This window comes from Girardinichthys multiradiatus, chromosome X (genome assembly GCF_021462225.1).
Source record: "Girardinichthys multiradiatus isolate DD_20200921_A chromosome X, DD_fGirMul_XY1, whole genome shotgun sequence".
Taxonomy (NCBI): Eukaryota; Metazoa; Chordata; class Actinopteri; order Cyprinodontiformes; family Goodeidae; genus Girardinichthys; species Girardinichthys multiradiatus.
In genome coordinates this window covers 21,678,226-21,693,610 of record NC_061817.1, presented here as the reverse complement: position 1 = coordinate 21,693,610, position 15,385 = coordinate 21,678,226, and the positions used below count along the sequence as shown (strand labels likewise).

At 39.8% G+C, this 15,385-nt stretch overlaps 3 protein-coding genes across 12 annotated transcripts; 2 read left to right on the top strand and 1 right to left on the bottom strand.

The window, feature by feature from the left end:
- The first annotated feature begins 236 nt into the window (after positions 1 to 236).
- LOC124863146 (peroxisomal membrane protein PMP34-like) lies at positions 237 to 7,145 on the top strand. Its single transcript, XM_047357401.1, has 9 exons — positions 237 to 575; positions 713 to 773; positions 2,201 to 2,267; positions 2,401 to 2,555; positions 4,685 to 4,801; positions 4,897 to 5,042; positions 5,215 to 5,310; positions 5,496 to 5,578; positions 5,650 to 7,145. The coding sequence occupies exons 1-9, from the start codon at positions 501 to 503 to the stop codon at positions 5,795 to 5,797; spliced, it is 948 nt and encodes a 315-aa protein (XP_047213357.1). The 5' UTR covers positions 237 to 500; the 3' UTR covers positions 5,798 to 7,145.
- On the bottom strand, positions 6,916 to 13,063 carry dxo (decapping exoribonuclease). Of its 7 annotated transcripts, none has more exons than XM_047357398.1 (7): positions 12,958 to 13,063; positions 10,404 to 10,869; positions 9,955 to 10,181; positions 8,690 to 8,909; positions 8,470 to 8,605; positions 8,268 to 8,362; positions 6,916 to 7,671 (listed from the first exon to the last, which is right to left on the bottom strand). In XM_047357398.1, exons 2-7 carry the CDS (start codon positions 10,865 to 10,867, stop codon positions 7,551 to 7,553), a joined length of 1,263 nt encoding a protein of 420 aa, XP_047213354.1. In that variant the 5' UTR covers positions 10,868 to 10,869; positions 12,958 to 13,063; the 3' UTR covers positions 6,916 to 7,550. The 7 variants fall into 7 exon arrangements, with proteins under 7 accessions (XP_047213354.1, XP_047213355.1, XP_047213349.1 ...); XM_047357399.1 differs by lacking the exon at positions 12,958 to 13,063 and adding an exon at positions 12,901 to 12,945 and having other exon boundaries at positions 10,404 to 10,885; XM_047357393.1 differs by lacking the exon at positions 12,958 to 13,063 and adding an exon at positions 12,217 to 12,355 and having other exon boundaries at positions 10,404 to 10,885.
- LOC124863147 (serine/threonine-protein kinase 19-like) lies at positions 12,322 to 15,114 on the top strand. 4 transcript variants are annotated; one of them, XM_047357402.1, is made up of 7 exons: positions 12,324 to 12,457; positions 12,748 to 12,843; positions 12,936 to 13,078; positions 13,847 to 14,082; positions 14,217 to 14,314; positions 14,438 to 14,585; positions 14,771 to 15,114. In XM_047357402.1, exons 1-7 carry the CDS (start codon positions 12,343 to 12,345, stop codon positions 14,814 to 14,816), a joined length of 882 nt encoding a protein of 293 aa, XP_047213358.1. In that variant the 5' UTR covers positions 12,324 to 12,342; the 3' UTR covers positions 14,817 to 15,114. The 4 variants fall into 4 exon arrangements, with proteins under 4 accessions (XP_047213362.1, XP_047213358.1, XP_047213359.1 ...); XM_047357403.1 differs by lacking the exon at positions 12,324 to 12,457 and adding an exon at positions 12,467 to 12,651; XM_047357405.1 differs by lacking the exon at positions 12,324 to 12,457 and adding an exon at positions 12,467 to 12,659.
- Positions 15,115 to 15,385: the final 271 nt, after the last annotated feature.

The following is a 15,385-nucleotide window of genomic DNA, read 5'->3' as shown; positions in this document are numbered from 1 at the left end:
AGGGAATAGACAATAATACGTGAACAATCAAATTCAATCTCGTTTGCAGCACTGTTTGCTCTGTGAAGAAAATAATATCCTCGCAGCATGGTGGTGCCACCACCATGTTTCATTAGAGGAATGTGCGATCCATTAATCTTTCTCTAATTTAAGAACATGGTAAAACCTCCGTTTTGTTTACTGTCGCCAACAGGCCACAGCTTTTCACATGGTGTAATAATCCTCCTGTCCAGCAGGTGGCTCATCGCCTCTTTTGGTGATTTACTGAATAAACCTGAAGATGAATCTGTCAACACTGTCTCTTTTCTGTCTTAGTTCCTTTCTGTTCCTGATCTCCGACCTTCGGACCAACATCATGCAGTTGTAGCAGTAAAAACTAGTTGTTCCCACCGCGTCAGAACCCGTCTGGCCGACTCCCAGCTGCCCTCCTCCGGGTCTCTTCCTGGCTACTTCCCCCGACTTTTTAATTGCGGGGGTTTCACCGGGAAAATCCAGCAGAGATGTCCAACAGTGGTGGCTCTGTTGTCGGCCTCCTGTCCTACGAGACGCTGGTCCATGCGGTGGCAGGTGCAATGGTGAGCCGTCCTGATATTGAACTTCTTCATGGGAGGAAGCAGAATGATTTAAATAAAAATATGGAGTGACAGAGCGGGTTGGTGTGTTGTAGTGGTGGATGTCTTTGCAGGTGGTGATGTAATGTCTTATCTTCCAGGGGAGTGTGACAGCCATGACAGTGTTCTTCCCTTTGGATACAGCTAAAAGCAGATTGCAGGGTGAGTTTGGGTTATGATGTTGGATATTAGTTACCTGTTGCCAACAGGACTTAACAAAAAAAAAAAAAGTTTATTAGGTTTTAAAAATATTCTAATCCCAGGTATCCCATAATGCTCCTGCAGTGTCATTGTTCATTAAATTAAATGAAGCCAAAATGGAGAAGCCATGTGTAGTCACGCTATGATTCCAAAGCTTGTTAAAGCCACCTTTAGCAGAAATAACTCTCAGTAGTCCTTTTCTGCGTGACTTTATCACTCTCACATTATTGTGGAGGACCCTTGGTTCACTGTTTTTTGCAACATTGCATCCTTTCATGAAGGTGTTCAGACATATATTTCTGAGCACAGCCCTCTTAAAGTCGAGGTCTGGGCTTTGACTGGGCCATTGCAACACCAGGATTATTTTCTTGTCAGTCAACCTGTTGCAGATTTGTTGCTGTGTTCTGGGTCATTGTCCTGTTGATGACCCAGTTTCAGCCATTATGGCCTTAAATTTGATTTAAACATACTTTGGTTTGCAGAGACGTTAATGGTTATCTCAGTGACTGACCAAATCATAACCCCTCCACCACCGTGCTTGACAGTTGGTATGATGTGTTTGTGCAGATGTGCTGTGTTTTGTTTATTAATGTCTGTCCAATATAGGCAATACTCCCTACTTTTGTCTCGTCTGACAAGCGAAAATGGTTACAGAAATCTAGAGATTTGTTCAGATGCATCTTTGCAAACCTACTTGTGCCATAACCTTCGGTGTAAGGGTTTCCAGGTTTAGTCTTTTAGATGCATCCCTTCTAAAATACACCCGAATCAAATGAATGGGTGTTTACCAGGCCTCTGGGGACCTTAATAACTAAATGCTGATGAGGGAATTTAGCCATTTCATTCAGGTGAGTTGGAGAAGGCATGCACCTAAAAGTTACAGGACAGTAGCTCTCGAGGACTGGACCTGGGCACCCATTTTGTTTAATGAATGACTAAATGCTTCTCTGTGTTTTTTTGCCCTGAGGGTTAGATTCATTTAGAACTGTGTAAAGACCAGATAAATTTGACTATATCCTGATATGTTAAATCCTCAATATGAACATAATAAACTTTCTTTTTACAGTGACTGTAGGTCTGAACATGTAAATATATGCTAAAATCCTTTTAACAAAATGTGAAGGATTTCAGCTTAAGGATTTGTTGTCCTACCATCCATTTGGTCTATTTAGAGACAGTGCATAAAGTATAAGGAAGGTTTCATGCCAGGAACATCTTTGTGGTACAAACTTAACACCCCTCGCTTGTAGAGCATCTGTTACCAATTAGAAAGGTCAAGCAGAGATCACCTGCTGGGAGTAGCCAGCTGACATATATGGCTACAGTTGTTGCTTTGTAACATTCCTCTGGCTCAGAGGAGTCCTGATATTGTGATGTTTTCTTCTCAGTGGATGACAAACGAAAGTCTCAGTCCACTCCTGTCATTTTGGCTGAAATTGCAAAAGAAGAGGGCTTGTAAGTTCATTTGTTTTGGATCTTACATCACTGAACTTTCATGGTAAAACAATGCAGTTTCAGTAGAAGCAAGTGTGGTTTCTCCAGAGATGCATGTAATTCTGCATCTAAACTTCTCCACCACTTCTTTCAGTTTGGCTCTGTACAGAGGCTGGTTTCCAGTCATCTCCAGCCTTTGCTGCTCCAACTTTGTCTACTTCTACACTTTCAATGCACTGAAGAAGGCAGCTGCATCTGGACCAGGCAAGCCCAGACCTGGGAAGGACCTGCTGATGGGGATGGTAGCAGGTAAACATGCTAAAGTGATGCTCATTTTCAGTTTAAGCAACCAAACATGCTGCAGTATTAAAGGAAATTGCTGAGCGGTTTGCGTTTATTTAATGCAAATTAAAAAGTATTTGTGTTTTACTCTTTTACTTTTCTGTTAGCTTTAGTTTACATTGCCTTGGAAAGGTATTCATACCTCAAATGGAGGAAAATCCATGCGTGGATCTTTCAGATTAGATGGAGAATGTCTAGGACAATTTATTTTCAAGTTTTTTCATAGATTCTGTGTTGAATCTGGACCTTAGACCTTCGCTGGGGTATTATGGTTTGATCTAAACCATTTTATTGTAACTCTGGCTGCACGTTCAAGGTTGTGAACTTTGTTGCCAGTAGAGAGTCTCCAGCCTACAACTTGTTTACTTTTAGGATTCCCCTTTATTTATTTACCTCCATTTGTACTACAGGTCCTTCTCAAAATATTAGCATATTGTGATAAAGTTAATTATTTTCCATAATGTCATGATGAAAATTTAACATTCATATATTTTAGATTCATTGCACACTAACTGAAATATTTCAGGTCTTTTATTGTCTTAATACGGATGATTTTGGCATACAGCTCATGAAAACCCAAAATTCCTATCTCACAAAATTAGCATATCATTAAAAGGGTCTCTAAACGAGCTATGAACCTAATCATCTGAATCAACGAGTTAACTCTAAACACCTGCAAAAGATTCCTGAGGCCTTTAAAACTCCCAGCCTGGTTCATCACTCAAAACCCCAATCATGGGTAAGACTGCCGACCTGACTGCTGTCCAGAAGGCCACTATTGACACCCTCAAGCAAGAGGGTAAGACACAGAAAGAAATTTCTGAACGAATAGGCTGTTCCCAGAGTGCTGTATCAAGGCACCTCAGTGGGAAGTCTGTGGGAAGGAAAAAGTGTGGCAGAAAACGCTGCACAACGAGAAGAGGTGACCGGACCCTGAGGAAGATTGTGGAGAAGGGCCGATTCCAGACCTTGGGGGACCTGCGGAAGCAGTGGACTGAGTCTGGAGTAGAAACATCCAGAGCCCAGGCGTGTGCAGGAAATGGGCTACAGGTGCCGCATTCCCCAGGTCAAGCCACTTTTGAACCAGAAACAGCGGCAGAAGCGCCTGACCTGGGCTACAGAGAAGCAGCACTGGACTGTTGCTCAGTGGTCCAAAGTACTTTTTTCGGATGAAAGCAAATTCTGCATGTCATTCGGAAATCAAGGTGCCAGAGTCTGGAGGAAGACTGGGGAGAAGGAAATGCCAAAATGCCAGAAGTCCAGTGTCAAGTACCCACAGTCAGTGATGGTCTGGGGTGCTGTGTCAGCTGCTGGTGTTGGTCCACTGTGTTTTATCAAGGGCAGGGTCAATGCAGCTAGCTATCAGGAGATTTTGGAGCACTTCATGCTTCCATCTGCTGAAAAGCTTTATGGAGATGAAGATTTCATTTTTCAGCACGACCTGGCACCTGCTCACAGTGCCAAAACCACTGGTAAATGGTTTACTGACCATGGTATCACTGTGCTCAATTGGCCTGCCAACTCTCCTGACCTGAACCCCATAGAGAATCTGTGGGATATTGTGAAGAGAACGTTGAGAGACTCAAGACCCAACACTCTGGATGAGCTAAAGGCCGCTATTGAAGCATCCTGGGCCTCCATAAGACCTCAGCAGTGCCACAGGCTGATTGCCTCCATGCCACGCCGCATTGAAGCAGTCATTTCTGCCAAAGGATTCCCGACCAAGTATTGAGTGCATAACTGTACATGATTATTTGAAGGTTGACGTTTTTTGTATTAAAAACACTTTTCTTTTATTGGTCGGATGAAATATGCTAATTTTGTGAGATAGGAATTTTGGGTTTTCATGAGCTGTATGCCAAAATCATCCGTATTAAGACAATAAAAGACCTGAAATATTTCAGTTAGTGTGCAATGAATCTAAAATATATGAATGTTAAATTTTCATCATGACATTATGGAAAATAATGAACTTTATCACAATATGCTAATATTTTGAGAAGGACCTGTATGTGAAGAAAAGCATCTCCACAGTATGATGTTGCCACCACGTTTCAATGTGAACTGTGTTATCTGACTATCGTATGTTCATGCAGGTGTGGTGAATGTGATCCTGACCACTCCCATGTGGGTAGTCAACACCCGACTGAAGCTGCAGGGGGTGAGGTTTAGAAATGAAGACCTCCACCAAACCCAGTACAGAGGCATATTTAGTGCGTGTACCTCTCTGTATTTGAATTAAAACACTTCAGATGTTGTTCTTTATGTAACTTTGAGTTCTACAACACCTTGGCTTTCCTCCTTGTAGATGCTTTCTCGCAGATCATTGCCGACGAGGGAGTGGGAACTCTGTGGAACGGCATCCTGCCCTCTCTCATCCTCGTGGTCAACCCGGCTGTGCAGTTCATGATTTATGAAGCCATGAAGAGGAAGGCAGGCAAGGGAGGCAGGAAGGTGAGAAGATACAGCAACACAAATGGAAGTCACCAAATCACTGGAGGCTGCAACATTTTTCACATCTAATTTGAAACGCAAATGCTTCAGGATTATTTTGTTCTGTAATTCCACTTTTGTCACAGTCGAGCAATTACTGGGAAAATTGTTACATTTTTATCTCCTGGCACAGATATCCTCGACAAAGATCTTTCTCATTGGAGCAATTGCCAAGGCCATCGCTACCACAGCCACATACCCCCTCCAAACCATCCAGGCCATCCTGAGGGTAAATACTTCATGCAACATTTAATTATTCTCTTTTTCCAGTAGAATTCTGAAAGTAACATTAGCTGGTGTTCCTGAAATCTTTTCACAAATGCTAACTGGATGAGATGTTTTTCTTACTTAAATTCATGTTCGCTTCTCAATAAATTGTTGGATTCCAGTAACCTCCACTTTGCTCTTCATCAGTTCGGTCAGTATAAAGGCGACGGCAAAGGAGGCCTGATGGGGAGCATCTCCAACATTTTTTTCCTCTTCATGGACCGGATCAAGTGAGTGGTGCCGTTACGCGATTGGTAATGAAAATGGGCTGCTGGCCACTAACGGTTCTGTGTTCTTGCAGGAAGTATGGCTTTCTTGGTTTGTACAAAGGCTTGGAGGCCAAGCTGCTGCAGACTGTGCTGACGGCCGCCCTCATGTTTGTAGTTTACGAGAAGATCACCGCCGCCATCTTCAGAGTCATGGGCCTGAACAAAAAGCCGACGCACTGAGAGCTTCTGCTTGAATAGAGCACAGTGCCTGCTACTGATTTATATTAACGCTTCGAAGTAAATTATCGTCTTAAGTAATTAAAGTTAGACTTGATGCCAGTAAGGCCACTGATTTCTGGGAATGCATACAATATGTATATAGACCACTGATGGGTTTAAAACCCACCAGAGCTTCTAACAGCTCCCATCTATGCAGACAGATTACTTTTTTATTTTACTTCCACATTTGAGCCTTCTTAAACAGCAGCTGTATTACTGTTTTCCAATAGGACAATGTAGTATTAACTAATTAAACCAAATGTTTTTTGTACTTGGAAGGAAATCTAATACAGTTTGCAAGCCTGCCTCAAGGACCAAACAAAAAAAACAAAAAAATCACACGGGCACAAACTATTCCTAGTTAGTAATAACCCAGTTCATTTCTGGGTAATCTGAAAAGGGCCAGTCTTACTGTTTTTGATAAATTGGAAGGCCTAAAATGAATCTCACCATATAATGAGTCTGCTGTACTTTTAGAGACTACTAAATACTTATAGTCGTATTTTGATGCACTGGATCTTCTCCTAACTTGTGCTTTAAACTATGAAACTTTCACGTTTATGTTTCCCTGCTTAGAAAGTACAAAAAAAAAAATTGTAGCCGGAGTGTGGATAGCACTGTCATAAAAAAGCTGTGATTTCTGTGATGGTTTTATGAAAATTATCATTCGAATTAGAAATGATAGAAATCACTTCCTTTTTAACAATAACTGCAAGCATTTAAAGCGGATATTAACAGACATGGAGGTCAGAGCTAATTGTACAATAAGTTACACTGTTAATGATACACAAGTGCCTCAAGACGTGGTGGAAGTTTTACTATGGAAACTGTTTCCTGTCTTAATCTTTGTAATTTTCAGCTTTTTGTCTTCCATTATTTAAGGTTCCTTGGTGCTGCGGTTGAATGTATCAATGTTTTCTCTCTCCAGCTCTTATTTGGTAACTGAAAGTTTGAGCTGCCGCTGACTGTAACAATGTGCTGCACTGTTTCATGACGTTTCTTTGTACTGAAGTAAAGCCTAACAGAAATGTAGAGAACTTATCAAAACAAAGCAAAAGGACACACATTTAGGCAATTACTAGATTACACCATAAGTGTCAGTTATTGTCTTATTTATTTATTTAAAAAAAATCTTAAACATAGGTTTACATGAAATACTTTTAAAGAAAGAAAATAATGATTTGATTATTTGATGTATTTTTTTTTCATTACAATTTAATATCTTTTTTTTTTATTTCACTTCATTAACCTGATGCTTTCTAACTCAAGGTTACTATTATAAGGGAACAATAAATTCTATGAAACATTTTTTATTCATTTACAGACTGTTATTTTAAATTGCCATGAATGAAACAAAGAACAATGTTTTTGATTAAAAAGCTCCTCAGAAAATGAAGCAATTATTGGAGACATTTGGTGAACTTTTGTATTCTGTCAAAGAAAACCTCAGGGTTCAGAGTTCATATGCACTTTTCATTTCAAAATCCTGATTATTTTTTTTTTTACTTATTTTCAGAAATATAAATACAAAATGTTATTTTCCACAATTGTCATTGCAAAAATTAGAGGCGGTAGTTAAGAGAATACAACTTACTGATGGTGGAAAAGGAAATAAATCTGGAGGTTTTTAATCTTCAACATCTAGAAAATACTTGAATCCTACTTTTCCAGACAGCACAGAGGATGGCCATTGGTAACGTCAAAGGTGATGGTGTTACTCTCCAGAACAAGTCATTTCCTTAATGTACCAGTCGGGCAGGAAGGAATACTGGGAGTCCCGGTGGACTGAGTAGGTCACATCCTTGTGTGGTTCCCAGGAAAACAGGTACACCACACTGAAACGGAAATATTTTATAAACATCAGACCTAACCATCCATGACTGGTTGTGGTGTTCTTCAAAATAAAGTTTAAAACAGGTAAGAAGAAGATTTTAATCCAGAGCGTCTAATTTTATCTTTTAGAAACGACTTTCTGAAACAGATTAAAGATCAGTAACACCTTAAATAATGTAAGACAAATTCATTACAAAGTGCATGCAGTAAGTCAGCATAAAGTAACTACATCTTTCCTGTTAATGTTCCTACTTTGGAAAAAAGGAGTGGTAATATTCAAACGCCATACAGACACAATATGGTAAAACAAGGCTGTGCTTTTGTTTCAACTAGCCCTCTGAGCGATGTTGGCATAATGAAACCTTGCAATAGCAAACAACCTGGCAATTCTGTCTGTTTGATCCAAAACAACATGATTACTTTCAATATTAGGCAGCAGTGCATTTTTTAAACGGTGACTTAAAAAACGTCTTAGTAGCCAATCCCCGTCCAAACTCGTCAAACTTTAGATGTATACTCAGATGAGACATCAGCTTTCATTTCTGTCCATTATTCTGCCCTATAACTGTGAAAATTCTTGCTTTTCATTTAACCTCACCTAGGATTGTCTTCAGTAGCTTCATGCTTTACAAAAGACAGGAAATCACAGCAGAAGTTCATGCAAACTGTTGGCTTCCAGCAGTTATATTCATTCTGAAAGAAAAAAGACAAGACTTGCAATTACTGAAATCTGCAGCTGGATTTAACTCCACCACTGTCTTGGTATCTTAAAGGAATGAATGTTTTAAAACTTTTCCTACCTTGATGAGCTGGGAAATCTTGGAGATTTGAAAAGTCTCCACAGAAACAACAATCCCATCATGATCCCTGAAACCTGCAACCACCCGAGGAACTCCAGGGAGAAAAGACTGGGCCCACCACTTCAACAGTTTAAACCTGATGCACCCGTCAAAATAATAAGAGGCATGATAGGCATCCATATAAAACAGATCAAGTAGAAACTACTGGTGAGATAATAACCTGTGGAAGTTGCTGCGCTGTTTGGGAGTGCAGATCTCTGCAGAGGTCTTCAGCTCCACGTAACAGGCAGGAGGAGGTGGAGCATCAGGATCTTTGTCCCGACAATCCACCTCGCCAGAGAACAGAAGTTTGTGATCTGTGAGTCGGGTCTGGACCACAGTGCAGAAGGCCTCGTTGGTGTTGACCACTCCGCTGGGGTCAGGCTCACTGTACGTTTTATCTGCAGGTCATGTCAAAGGTGATCCCTTTAGAGTCTGTTCATGTGGTCCTACACATTTTTCTTCAAAAATTCCGGACTCAACTTGAAATTGTTCCCAGTGCTTTAGATTGATTTTAAAACGTAAAACACAAACGTTCAACATGAATTTATGGCACTTATGTCTACAGTGGTCAGGCTTTAAATGTGAAAACTGGGAAAAAAAACAGGAATAAAAGACGCGTCGAAGAAGGGTAGAAGGGACACAAGTAAGTTCCCGACTGTTTCCACAAATTTTTGTCCGTTTTGGAGGATATCTTGTGTAGCTCTTCAGTCATCTCTGTTATTTTAACAGTTTTACAAATAAAGTTGATTTATTCAGTTGAAATTTTAGTTTAAGCTCTTTTAAAATAAATGATTTGTTTCGTCATAAAAAATGTATTCTTCTCTCACTATATTAGAATAATTTGCGGATTTTTGTCATTGTTTTCCTCCTGAGTTTTTTTGTTCTGTTGATCTGTTCATAAATCTTATATTGGTGGAAAGGACATGTCAGGTACTGAAACTGACACTTTTTACTATTTAGTCACTTTTGCCACCTCAAAGTTCTATAATGTAGCAAATGTAACCAACCTTAAAATAATCTGAAGGTCTTTTTGGAAAATACGTGTTATACCCAATCATATTTTGTACTAGTTGCCAAGTTAAGTTGTCTACCTTAAGTTTAGTAATGTATTTCTAGCTGTGATTATTTATATTAGTTTTTTAAAGCAACCTGTTAAAAATTTAGCAAAAAAAACCCCAAAAAACTATGCAAATATTTTTGTAGCTTGATGCTTTCAAATTAATCTTGCTTAAATGTATATTTACACCGTTTGCAGATTTTTATCTATGCATATTTCACATAGCGTCATCTTGGTGGCATCATCTGTGGTTTTCTTTTCCTGAAAATGACAAATAAAATCTAAAAACTGAAGTAATTATAAATCCACCTTGCCATAAACTAGCTGAGCCTATGTTATAGGGAGGCTAATATCTCTGATTAAAAACAAAGCAAACAGCCACCTACCTGCACACATGTACTGCTCAAACTTGTATCCCCAGTACATCATCTCCTGGTTCCTCTCAGGGCGGTTCTCTCGTTCTCTGTGAGCAGCTTCGGTCTCCACCTCGCTGATGTAGAGCGTGCCGTTAAACCTGGTCACAGCCAGCAACCAGCCCTCGCTGGTCTCATACGGCGTAGTGAGCAGCTTGGTCAGGTGGCCGCGCCAAGTCACAAAGTCGAAGTCTAGAAGGCTGAGAGGAGCAGAGGTGGGTCAAATTAAAGCTAAGCCGAAAGGAAGGGATGGGATTGTAGATCATTTTTGGGCAAGTGTGACAGTGCATTAATTTCTCTTGTATTAATGCATGTAGTAGTGAATGTATTCCTCTGTCATCTGAAAATTAGCCAGAATTGAACAATTTCACTCTTATACTAAAGTTTTCTACTTTAATTTATAAACTGTCGAAAGAACTCACCATGAAGCGTCTGGGGACAGTTTGGATTTCAGCTTTGATCTGTTGGCTACAATCCACCGCAGAATGTGGTCCAGCTTTTCCTTTACGTTTTCGTCCCTTTTCACATAACGTCCCCTGTACCCGTCGCTCAGATCAAAATTAGGACTTCTGTCAGGTTCCACGTAGTATCTCATCTGCCTGCTGTCATTGAAAAACCTACGCTGAGAGTCCAGGGAGAAACAGCCCACTTCCACAGGCTGCTTGTACAACGGAAAGGCTCTCTCATACGCTTCCCTCCTTGTGCATAATGTCTGGGACCTGGGTGGGGTTTGCTCTGGAGTTGCACTGGACTGGTGCCAGTGGTGATTTGTGGGTCTGAAGTGTGCAGCGTCACAGTGTTTTGCTCTCCTGTTATCTCCTCGTTTGTTTGGTGAATAGTGGTGTTGGGAGCTGGTAACGGGGCTGCGGGATCTGTGCCGGTCCATTCCTGTTGCAGAAAAGAGCTTGAGACATAAACAACAAGCATTACAAAGTTTATCTAAAAACATTTTTGAAAAAGTATTTTAGATTTTCAAATTGTTCTCAAATTAAAACTAAATGGATCCAAGAAATACAAGTAAGGAAGGTCCAAAATTACATTACATGACTGACAATAAATAAATAACATAAACCCAAAGATGCAAAATGCCCAAAATGCCTGTAGTATTATACAAAATACTTAAATTTAAGGCCTTAAAATATGAAATTACTCAAAGATATACATGGATCATGTTCTTTGATTTCTCCAGTGCATTTTACACAATTCAACCTTATTTGTTTTGTCAGAAACTCCAGAAGTCTCAGGTGGAGGCCTCAACAATCTCCTGGATCAAAGACTACCTGACAAACAGACCACAGTTTGTGAGACTGAAGGGTTGTGAGTCTAACCTGGTAGTCATCAGCACAGGAGCACCACAGGGGACTGTACTCTCACCATTCCTTTTCACTCTGTACACCTCAGACTTCCAGTACAAGACAGACTCCTGTCATCTGCAGAAATACTCGGATGATTCTGCAGTCGTGGGGTGGATCAGAGATGGACAAGAAGCTGAGTACAGGTACTTCTTGAGGAAGCTTAGGTCCTTTGGTGTTTGCAGCAAGATGCTGCATATCTTCTATAAGTCTGTTGTGGAAAGTGTGATCTCTTCTGCCATCATCTGCTGGGGTAGCAGCATCAGAGCCAGGGACTTAAAAAAACTCAACAAGCTGATAAAGAAGGCTGGCTCTGTTCTGAGGACTCCTCTGGAACCTCTGGAGATCATTGTGGAAAGAAGGATTCTTCATAAAATGAAGAACATTATGGAGAACCCTGAGCATCCTCTTCATGAGACTGTCCTACAACAACAGAGTGTCTTCAGTCAGAGGCTTCTTCAGATCTACTGTAAGACGGAGCGCTACAGGAGATCCTTCCTGCCCACAGCCATCAGCATCTACAACGGCTCTTTGAAGAAACCTACATAATATGAGCTATAACAACATTTAATTTCCCTTTAGGATTAATAAAGTATTTTTGAATTTGAATCTGTGTGTAGAATTAATACACACGATACAAATGAATTTAATTAAAATGAGGTTGCAATCTGCGTAATACAAATGTAGCGTTAGCTTTTTAAAGTTTGCCTCCACTGTATCACCTGCATATGCATACTTTTAATGTATTAACCATTTTGTTTAAGGTTTTCATTTCATCACATAAGCATCTTAGAAGCAACTAAAATTACGGGTAAATAAATCAAAACCTACCTTTTAACAAAAGGAAACAACAAAACAGCTCATGTGTCACTTTGTTACTTACTGCGAACAAAATGCACGTAATTTATTATATCTTGTGGGTCCAGAAAAGGTCGCTAACGTGATTTTAAATGAGCGGGACTGCTAACTAGCATTACATGCTACAAAACAAACTGTACGTAATTTCCGGATGTTATTCCAAACTGATCCACTGGGTGGCACCCGCGATATTTTACCCACATTTGACATAATAGTTTATAAAGGAAGCTTTAAATTTGGTTTACGTAATGGATTTATGAACAACGGTAAGGTTCTTTAACATGGTAAATTGCGAGAATGGGCCTTCACTCTATACAATAATTAAAAGGTGACGGTTTTAGGTAGCTTAGCAAAAACGTTTGCTCTTGAATTAGCGCCGCTAATATTGTTAGCTTGGCTAACGTTAATCTTTAGAAAAAACCGTAGTGCTTACAAACACTTCTAGTAGGTCGTATCTGGGGTAAGAAGGTACCTTAGCTTTAAATAAAAATAATATCCAGAGTCTGCTAAGGTCATCTGGATGAAAGTCGGTATTTCTGTATTATTTCTGTTTCAGATATGAACCGAAAACGGGCTCTGATTTCCGACGCTTTCAAAGTAAAGAAAAAGAGAAATGGCACAGAAACGTTTGGGGCTGTTGACGAAGCAGGTGGTGAGTGACCTGGAAAACCGTTTCTAAATTTACTGAAAGAAAAAAAAAAAATGCCACCTGTACAAACGCCCTCCCATATTTCCTCTAAAAAGCACCAGCTGACATGAAATCTACCTTGGAGCACCTAATGACACTATTTCCCAGGAAGCTCTTTAACGACACCTTGCCTCCAATTGTACTGAAGCACCAGCTGTACAGCATACACGATGACAAGACCCTGGTGGATAAGGAAGTGGTAAGCCAGCTGTCTGAGTTTTAATAATTTAACATGTTGTCATAGTGCAGCCACAAACTTCCATTTATTTTATGGGGATTTTATGTGATAGACCAACAAAAAGTAATGCATGACCATGAAGCTGAAGGAAACATTGTTTCACAAAAAAAAAAGAGCAAAGTTTGACATGTTTTTGTATTTACCCCGTTCAACAATTAAAATCCAGTGGAACCAATTACCTATAGAAGTCACCTAATTAACAGCTATAGTGTAATAAATTCAGCTATTTTGAGGAGGCCTCAGAGGTTTGTTAAAGAACCAACGACAGGTAGTTGTTGAAAAGCAACCCAAGCTTTGGAAATCTCGGTTTGTGCCATATCCCAGATGGGATATGGCACAAATGCAAACCTAGCAAGATATGGCTGGGAGAGCAGATGAGACCAATATTAAACTTTCTGTTCCACATGCAAGACTTGGAAATATTCTTCTGCACAATATATGAAGAATGAAGAAAAATTTATAATGAAAGTGAGTCAATAATGGGTAAAGGCTGAAGACAAATGCATGCCACACTTTTCAGATCATTTGATTAAAACATCAAAACTGGAACCCATCATTTACCTTCCACTGCAGAATTGTGAAAAACGTTATCTATCACATAATAGTCAGAGTAAATCCAATAGTTTGTGGTTAAAACATGACAAAAAGTTCAAGGGATGTGATTTATCTTGCAAGGCTCTGCGTTTTTGATTGAAGTCCTGACTTCTATGACTTCTTTTTGCTGAGCAGAATAAACTCCAGGAGAGCGGGGAGCTGCTGATGTTCCAGCTCGGGTTTGACTCTGAAGCGTTCGGGCTGGTTTTTGCATCAGACTACAAGGCCAAAGTTCTGGCTGGCGAAGAGGGGAAAGTAACGCGAACAACTGTTGACAAGTTCTTGGAGAAAGTGGTGTCCTCCTGCCCAGATCTTAGCTTCAGCAAAGACAAGATGCTGAAAGAGTTTCTCTTCACAGACTCGGAGATAACGTACGAAGAACCCTAAATCTGTGACGTATTGATTGATATTTTAGATTATCAACACGGCAAAAAGAAAACAAATCATTGTTTTCATTTGCAGTATTCTCAGAGATCAGCACTTTGTTTGTTTTCTCGCCACCAAGGCAGCTGGTGAAGTCAGGGGTTCTGACCGTGAGGGATGCCGGCAGCTGGTGGCTTTCCATTCCCAACTCTGGCAAATTCACAAAGTATTTTATTCAAGGTTGGTCTTTGCATGATTATTATTAGAGGTTCACCACAGATTAATTTGTGCCGGATTTAGGGCATCCTCCACCTTTTAGGAGTTTGTTTGTTTCGTGCTGTCCGACACCATTTTACCTTTCAGGCCGTAAAGCGGTGCTTGGCATGGTGAAGAAGTCCAAATATAACGAAGTGTTACGAGCCGATTTAGAGGAGCGACGCACAACCTCACAAGTGAAATTTCCTATAAAATACCATGTCCATGACATTGTTGGGGCAGAATTGGTAGAAAGGTAAATTTTGTTTGTTTTTTACAACCAATTGATAATGCTGGTGGGTTCTGTAAAATATCAAATATCAAGCAGAGTTATCTAATCCTCTACTTTCTGATTAACTTTTATGAGCTGTTCGGATTATGTTCGGATAGAGTTTGAGTTTATTCTGATTTTCTAACAGTTTACCTTTCGTCTTTTGCCAGCATACCTACAACTTCGGGGACTTTGTTGCGATTTTCAGATTCCTGAGCTGCTACCAGGCAGCTAGTGAGCTTCTGAAGATGAGAAATGTGAAAAAATGACCTTACAGGCCTAAAGCCTTTGAATCAACTTTTCATTCGGAGATGTAAAGTTTGTGCCATAGGCATTACCGACCCTAAGTGGGGTTAATAAATTGTACATTTTATTGACATGACATTGTTGAATGTTGGTAATAAAAATGACTTTAGACTTATAATTTCTAAGCTGTAAGAGTTGCATAAGAAGTATGAATGGTGTCAAATGTATTTGTTTATGATTCAAAAATAAAATCAAGCATGTCATCTTTGCTGTTGTATTTTATTCAGCTCTGGATCTGAATGTATTCCCAAATATTTTCACTTTTGTGTCTTTTGAAGCTGGATATGGTTGGAGCAGGACCAGGATTATACTAGATTAACACAGATTATTTTTAATTAGCTGAATTTCTTACACTGCTTTGAATTTAAAAGTATTATATTAGTTCCCTTTAGAATCACTTGGTACAAAATATCTTAATCTGGCTGAATACACTCCTGCCACAAGAAGAGTAAGCCACAGGTCATTGTTAAAGAAGCTGG

Coding starts and splice junctions, on each gene's coding strand:
- LOC124863146 (XM_047357401.1), top strand. CDS start 501: ATGTCCAACAGTGGTGGCTCTGTTGTCGGCCTCCTGTCCTACGAGACG. Junction 2,556..4,684: donor GCTGATGGGGATGGTAGCAG/GTAAACATGCTA, acceptor ATGTTCATGCAG/GTGTGGTGAATGTGATCCTG. Junction 4,802..4,896: donor CCAGTACAGAGGCATATTTA/GTGCGTGTACCT, acceptor TCCTCCTTGTAG/ATGCTTTCTCGCAGATCATT.
- dxo (XM_047357398.1), bottom strand. CDS start 10,867: ATGGACCGGCACAGATCCCGCAGCCCCGTTACCAGCTCCCAACACCAC. Junction 8,363..8,469: donor AGATTTCCCAGCTCATCAAG/GTAGGAAAAGTT, acceptor TTTTTCTTTCAG/AATGAATATAACTGCTGGAA. Junction 7,672..8,267: donor GCTACTGAAGACAATCCTAG/GTGAGGTTAAAT, acceptor TTTCCGTTTCAG/TGTGGTGTACCTGTTTTCCT.
- LOC124863147 (XM_047357402.1), top strand. CDS start 12,343: ATGTTATTCCAAACTGATCCACTGGGTGGCACCCGCGATATTTTACCC. Junction 13,079..13,846: donor CCCTGGTGGATAAGGAAGTG/GTAAGCCAGCTG, acceptor TTTGCTGAGCAG/AATAAACTCCAGGAGAGCGG. Junction 14,083..14,216: donor TTCACAGACTCGGAGATAAC/GTACGAAGAACC, acceptor CTCGCCACCAAG/GCAGCTGGTGAAGTCAGGGG.